This window comes from Sinocyclocheilus anshuiensis, unplaced genomic scaffold (genome assembly GCF_001515605.1).
Source record: "Sinocyclocheilus anshuiensis isolate Anshui unplaced genomic scaffold, SAMN03320099.WGS_v1.1 scaffold247, whole genome shotgun sequence".
NCBI lineage: Eukaryota > Metazoa > Chordata > Actinopteri > Cypriniformes > Cyprinidae > Sinocyclocheilus > Sinocyclocheilus anshuiensis.
The window spans coordinates 819,165-826,792 of NW_015552543.1; the positions used below are offsets into that span (position 1 = coordinate 819,165).

Here is a 7,628-nt window from a genome sequence, read left to right on the forward strand (position 1 = left end):
ATAAGAGAGCGCGGACGTCTCCTTATGCTTTCTCTCGCCGTACTTTGATGTCATACACCGATCGATCTTCAAGTGGAACACACCTCTTCACTCTCGCGTGTCACGTGACCGAGTGTAATCGCAGCCTCTGTGATTGAAAAATCGCGTTTTCTCATATCGCGATATTATCGCAAATGCAATTAATCGTTCAGCCCTACTCAGTGGTTTTCAGAGAAAAGTAAATTTTGCATTTCATTTGGAAATCAAGGTCTAGAGTCTGGAGGAAGACTGGAGAGGCACAGAATCCAAGCTGCTTGAAGTCCAGTGTGAAGTTTCCGAAGTCAGTGATGATTTGGGGTGCCGTGACGTCTGCAGGTGTTGGTCTATTGTGTTTTATCAAGTCCAAAGTCAATGTGGCTGTCTACCAGGAGATTTTGGAGCACTTTATGCTTCCATCTGCTGACAAGCTTTATGGAGATGCTGATTTCCTTTTCCAGCAGGACTTTAGCAGCTGCCCACAGTGCCAAAAATATTTCCAAGTGGTTTGCTGACCATGATATTACTGTGCTTGATTGGCCAGCCACCATGCCTGACCTGAACCCCAATTGGAATCTATGGGGTATTTTCAAGAGAAAGATGAGAAACAGTGGATCCGAGCTGAAGGCTCAATAGTGCCTCAGCAGTGCCACAGGCTGATCGCTTCCATGCCACACCTCAGTGATGCTGGAGTTTGTTCTAATGGAGCCCCGACCAAGTATTCAGAATCAGAATCATGTTTATTGCCAAGTACTGTATGTATACATGTACGAGGAATTTGTCGCGGTAAATTGGTGCTTGACAAAGACAACAGAAAAACAAGAATAAATAATAGAACAATGAGATAAACAATTTTAAAATAAGACAAATAAAAGCTATACAATAAGAGCAGATATAAAATAATAGGGGTGCTCCGATCAGGGTTTTTGAGGCCCATCACAGAAAGCATTATATGCCGATACCGATCACTGATACCCATCCTTTTAAAGCCTTCTTTTTTATCATTTATAACTATTTATATTGATACTCCAATCAGGATTTTTTGACATTTATTCAGGGCCTGACATGTTTAAACAATAACTATAAGGAACATATTATTCAAAGCTTTTTACTTTTGCATTTACTTCTAGATTTATATATTAAGGTGCTCAAGCAAGTGGCAAAACAATTAAACTACTTTTCTTACGTTACCACAAACTTACTATTGACAGAAATAGTCAGCTCTACTGCCTTTCCTTTTGCATTAAAATCTTTATTACAAGCAATCCTGCGGTTCATAAAGAACTTTGTTTTCTTACCTCCACGAGTGCCATCTATTATTGCCTTGTTTATCTAAAAGTGCTCTTTCCATTTAAACCTAGCCAAAAAGCCATGTGCTGACTGTGAAACACAGTAGACTTTAATTATATGCATTTATGGTGTAATTACTACATTTTCGTGTCAATCCATGTTGCCACACCTCACTGATGCTAGAGTTTGTGCTAAAGGAGCCCCGGCCAAGTATTGAGCGCAGAAATGAACATACTTTAAAGAACTTGAACTTTTCTGTTTTGCAAAACCTTTTTTTTGATTGATCTTGGGAAATATTATAATATTTTGAGATACTGGATTTTTGACTCATGAGCTGTAAGCTCTAATCATCAAAATTAAAACAAAAAAAAACTTTTCAAATGTTTTACTTTGCATGTAATGAATCTAGAATACATGAAGTTTTCACTTTTTGAAATAAGTTACAAAAAAAAAAGAACTTTTTCACGATATTCTCATTTTTTAAGATGCACCTGTATGTATGTATGTATATATATATATATGTAGTGTTTGAAAGACATCTCATCTCTTATGCTCACCAAGGCTGCATTTATTTGATCATAAATACAGTAAAAACAGTAATATTGTGAAATGATTCAAATTTAAAAGGACTATTTTCTATTTTAATATATTTTAAAATAAAATTTATTCCTGTGAAGCAAAGCTGAATTTTCAGCATTTTTCAGCAATTTTACTCCAGTCTTCAGTGTCACACGATCCTTCAGAAATCATTCTAAAATGCTGATTTGCTGCTCAAGAAATATGATTATTATTATCAATATTGAAAGCAGTTGTGCTGATTAATATTTTTGTGGAAACCGTTACACATTTCTTTCAGGACTTTTTGATAAATAGAAAGTAAAAATAATCTTTCAGTATTATAAATGTCTTTACTGTCAGTTTTGTTAAATTTAATCAAATGTCTACTTAAAAAAACATATTGACCCCAACTATTTGAACGGTAATGTAATGAATCATCTTTTGCTTTTCCTCACAGCCTGAAGAGAAGCCCAGGAGTCCCATAGTTGGGCTGCCATAATGGAGTCTGTCAACGCATCTTCCTCTCATCCCAACGGTCCTTGTCTTTGTTAAGGACTGTCAGCCTGCACACCTCCAGAGGCCTGCGGTCGATGCTTCGGTGTAGTAGTAAGAGAGAGGAAGCTATGGTTACGTAACCCTGGTTCTGTGATAGCACCAGAGTGAGGAATCTCACCACACTTTCCTCCTGGCAGCAGCAGGGAGAAGAGACATGCTGAGAATGACACGACAACAGGTGGCAGCGGCTTATAACCGTGACTGTCTGTCAGCCGACAGGCGTAGTGTGTAATTGCTACTTCCGTGGACATTCACGCTCTGAGGCAGAGGTATTTCACTCTGACGTATCCTAAATAACGTTTGGAGAAAACCCTCAGCCTAACTATTAGCAATAACAAACAGCATTTGTACATTTAGCCCTGAGGAGAACTGGCATCTCGACTGATTATTTCAACGATTTTTTCTCCATTTCTGCCACCTGATAGAGTTTGTGTTTCTGGCTTGTGTCACCACTGGCTTGCTTAGTTAGGGACGGGGGTTTAAAAGACACTTACTATTCCGTATTGTTGATTTGAATGCACTGACAGTATCGGATAAGAACAAAAAATATGTAAACTAAACTGAATTTTATAGCTGAATCCAAGGGCCATTCACAAGGAATGCGTTTTTCCATACCACTACTTTTCACACTAGACGGACATGTTTGCCCATTGCGTTCTAAACACGAGGTGTTCAAGTTAAAATAAGTTCAACTTTTAAAAAAAGCATATCGAGGCCTTGCGTTTTTTTCCCCATTCCACTGCTTACGTTTCACTGCGAAGCAAAAATGCATTCTGTGAATGGTTTCATAATGGATCGAAGTAAACTGAATCAACATTAAACTGACTTGAGGGGAATAAAGACACTATTGTCTTCTAGAGCCTGCTATGCAGCAGAATTTGAATTTGTCTCTTTTCCTGCTTATTACTGTGAAGCCGCTTTGAAACAATCTCTATAGTATAAAGCGATATATAAATAAATATGACTTGATTTGACTAAATTATAAGTGAAAACATACATACCCACTAGGAGTGAGAATGTAGAGTGCAATGAGCCAATAGATTAATTTCGCAAGCACAAGACATTTTTGAACACCAGGCAGCATCTGAGACCATATTTACTATGAAAGCCATCAAAGATGACACCAAGTTTATTCACGTGCAAAAGTCCTGAATCTGACACAAGTCAGATTTAAAAATCCCCCAGGCTTCATGTCAGTCAAAGCAGATGTGAAACAGACACATTTGCCAAAGTAAGACAGATGGTGACTGACAAGTGTGAAGGGCTCTCAGTGGCCCTGATTGGACGGCAACATTGCAGAGTCACTTCTGATTGGTTGTTCTGGCCAATAAGTGATAAGAGTTGCTCACCTGAGCTGGTGCCAAAGCCAGTGTTAACAGCGTCTTCACTGATGGCGTGCAGCTGGCACACTCCCGTGTCCTCTGCGCCCATGTGCATGGGCTTTGTCAACAGGAACTTCCTGCACATGATGGTAGCACATTTTGTTAAAGACGTACCATCGGCTGAAGCAAATACGCTTATATTACCTCTAAAAAGGAAAACACCCTTTTCCAAGTCTGAGCAATGCGTGCAATCAACTAAAACATGAAGGAATTCTTCTGATTTCATTGGTACCTGTCAGTCTTGCTCTCAACAAGAAGCCAGCGGTCTTCAGCCACCAGGAACACAGCTTTGAGATTGATGGGGAGGGAGATGGTGTGAACCTGACCTTCTAGCACATCAACAACATCCAGCTGACTCCTGTCCAAGTAGAGCAGAGTACAAATCAGTAGGCCATGCCTGAACAGGACACCAGAGCTCTGATCCGAAACCTAATGAGCTGTTGGCAGTCTACAGCCTACATAGATATCTGCTTTCTAAGACAACATCCTAACTTAAAGGAATAGTTCATCCAAAAATGAAAATTCTGCCATCATTTACTTACCTTCATGTTGTTCTGAAATCATAAGACTTTCATTTTTGAATGCAAATGAATGTATTTTTAATATTCTTTTATCATTTTGTCCATCCATTGATTGATTGTCCACACAACCAAAATTTTGCTTGAAAACGCTTCAAAAAGTACATAAAGACATTGTAAAAGTAGCCTAATTCACACTGGTAATAATGACAGAATTTTCTTTTTTGTGACTAACCCTCATAACTGAACGATTTGGAGAGCACTACATAAGATCTATTGGGATGGGACTAGTTTTCTAAAGGATGTTTGAGCTACAGCGCTATGTTTGAAATGTTTGTGATTTTATGTAACAATTCAGATGGGACTAAAGGCCTGTTCACACCAAGGATAATAACTGTAACAATAACTTATAGTGAAAATAGTGAAATCAGAGTTTTGCGTTCGGACATCATGAGATTTCTAGAAGGCAGTTTGCTCTGGAATTTTTTTACAGTGATTTTATTAAAATTGCAAAGTATGTCTGTGAAACACAAGATCCAACTCATGCAATTGACACTTATCACAAGGATGGAGCATATGGTGGAGCATATGGTAGCATGTTTCTAAGGCCTCAACATTCATAGTATACAAATACTGGGCAAAATTGTGTATTAATTAGACTAAACAATTATCTTGAATTTTTCTCAGTGCTTTTTATTTTTACACTTCGACAGACATCTTATGCAGGTTTTTTGTTGAAGTGCATTCTGGAATTGATAAGAAACATGCATGTTGTCTTACAATTTGGACAAGAGATGCTTTGCTTTGAAAATGAAAAACGCTACCAATATAGGCAGCTCACTAGTTTTCAGAACAGTGTGTAAGAGTGGCATATCACGCATAAAACCGAGGGAGAGTAACCTACCCGTTTTCTTTGTAGAAGAGAACCCAGTTCTTGTGGGCAAACTCCTTGCACATTTTGTATGCTGGCTAATGACAACAAAAATATTGAGTTGAAGATGATTAGGTGTGATTGTACAATTTTACACGGCGTCCTAACCAGATACAAAGACACAATAAATGGTATAATTTCCATGTTCGTCAGAGTTTTTGTCCTAACCAGCCACAATAGTGATACACGACGGGCTACAGGGCTACATTCTAGTTTTGGAATGGTTTCTATTTCTGCAACATCACAGCTGGGAACAAAAACTGTGCGTCCAGTGACACTAATAATCTAAGAACTGATTATATGCTTTGTATAATCTTAAAAGTGTTTAATTTGAGTTTGAATATCATTCGGTGTGATTTTAATAGTAACCCATAATGCAGAGTTTCCCAAACTAGGGTTGTGAAAACCTCAGGGTTCATGTGTGAGTTGATTATAATAATGCAAACTAAATGTAAAATAACTACAACTTGAAAATAAATCCTTACTCAAAAAGACTAATTATTTTGTTTACTATCATGTGACCATTAACCAACATCAGAGAACCGTGAATGTGTTGTTAAATTATTTAAGTATTATCGTAAAAAAAAAAACCCTGCCATATTGAAAGAGACAATTGATAATTATTCTCAGATCTTTAAACTAAATTGCATCACACCTGATTATAGGGAGATGGTTGGGAACACTGCAGAAATTATACTTTTAATATGTGTTTTTCTAAAGCAGTGGTTCTCAAACTTTTTATCTGTCCACAATAATATTTGAAGGCACAACACAGTTGATAAGGGTGTGAATTCAAATAATATTATATTAGTTTGCTGCAGCCCCCTGGTTAAGAACGACGGATCTAAATGTAGATTTCCACCTGACTCTCTTTGTTGCTCCACCAGTTTGAGGTCTTGCGTGGTGGTTCCTCCTGTTTGTCCTGAGACAGGACCAGTCTCCTCACAGCACCGGTCACCAGGTCCAGATGCAGCACTGTATTTCCCTACAAAAACGAGACAGGAATGTGTTCGGTTCTGAAAAATAGGTCATATAATTTCATTCAATTCCCTGAGGTACACTTATGATGTCAGGTTAATGTCTAGGTTTTATGTGCCAAGAACAGTCATAATTTAGTTTTTCACAACCATTTTACAGCCATATCACCCTGCAGCCCAAGACTGGTTGCCCACTGAAGCTAAGCAGGGTTGAGCCTGGTCAGTACCTGGATGGGAGACCTCCTGGGAAAACTAGGTTGCTGTTGGAAGAGGTGTTAGTGAGGCCAGCAGGGGGTGCTCACCCTGTGGTCTGTGTGGGTCCTAATGCCCCAGTGTAGTGACGGGGACACTATACTGTCAAAAAGCACCATCCTTCGGATGAGACGTTAAACCGAGGTCCTGACTCTCTGTGGTCATTAAAAATCCCATGGCACTCATAAAGAGTAGGGGTGTAAACCCGGTGTCCTGGCCAAATTGCTGCCACTGGCCCTTGTCTATCATGGCCTCCTAATAATCCCCATACACTTGATTGGCTCTATGACTCTCTCTCCTCTCTAACTGTAGCTGGTGTGTGGTGAGCGCACTGGCGCCGTTTTCCTGTGGCTGCCATCATATCATCCAGGTGGATGCTGCACACTGGTGGTGGTTGAGGAGAGACCCCCACACATGATTGTAAAGCGCTTTAGGAGTACAGCAATACACAATAAAGCGCTATATAAATACATCATTCATTCATTCATTCATTTCCATTATCTGACCCTGGCCTTTTTTACAGCTGTGCCTTTAAGATATCTAGATGTCCTTTTTACATATGATATGAATATTTTATGCAAGTATTATGCCAGCCTCCCGTTACCCTTCACAGGAAAGGTTGGTGAAGAGGTGCAGGTCTTAAATTCCCCCTCATCATTAAATCTTCAGGATAATGGCTTCCTTACGCCCTGGCTTTCACATACCGCAGTAAAAGTGCCCACGCACTTTTGGGGCCCCCAGAGATCTTTTTTATTAGTAGTAACAGTAGTAGTAGTAGTAGTAGTAATGTAATAGAAATTATAAATGTATCTACATTACACCATATCTACATGGTTTCGTCCCATCCTACGTAGCCTAGAGTCACTGAGTGAGATCAGATGGTAAACTGTCATTATTTATTATTTTAGGATTTTTTTGTCTGCCCCAGTCAAGCATTTCTATTAATATAACTGATTAAGTAGTCAAACTCATTCCATATCAGCAGAATAGTGTGGTACAGAAAGTCTGTCCATAAAACAGGTTCTGAATGAACTATGTTACTGATACCTAATGGTCAAAAGCAATAGCAAAAGCAATAGGTCAATATTATTAAATTGCAGACAAAGATTTTGAATAGCTAGGCTGGCTTGTACACTATATTGCCAAAAGT

The 7,628-nt window shown here is 38.8% G+C and overlaps 1 protein-coding gene across 3 annotated transcripts in view; it reads right to left on the reverse strand.

Annotated features, from left to right (window-relative positions):
• The window catches only part of vwa8 (von Willebrand factor A domain containing 8), a 116,045-nt gene that overhangs the window by 45,304 nt on the left and 63,113 nt on the right, over nucleotides 1–7,628 (reverse strand). For all 3 annotated transcript variants that reach the window (XM_016454457.1, XM_016454458.1, XM_016454459.1), the window contains 4 exons: nucleotides 6,112–6,234; nucleotides 5,223–5,287; nucleotides 4,033–4,158; nucleotides 3,768–3,877 (listed from right to left, as the gene is read on the reverse strand). In XM_016454457.1, the coding sequence (XP_016309943.1) occupies nucleotides 3,768–3,877; nucleotides 4,033–4,158; nucleotides 5,223–5,287; nucleotides 6,112–6,234 (424 nt within the window). The remainder of the gene's footprint in view (nucleotides 1–3,767; nucleotides 3,878–4,032; nucleotides 4,159–5,222; nucleotides 5,288–6,111; nucleotides 6,235–7,628) is intronic.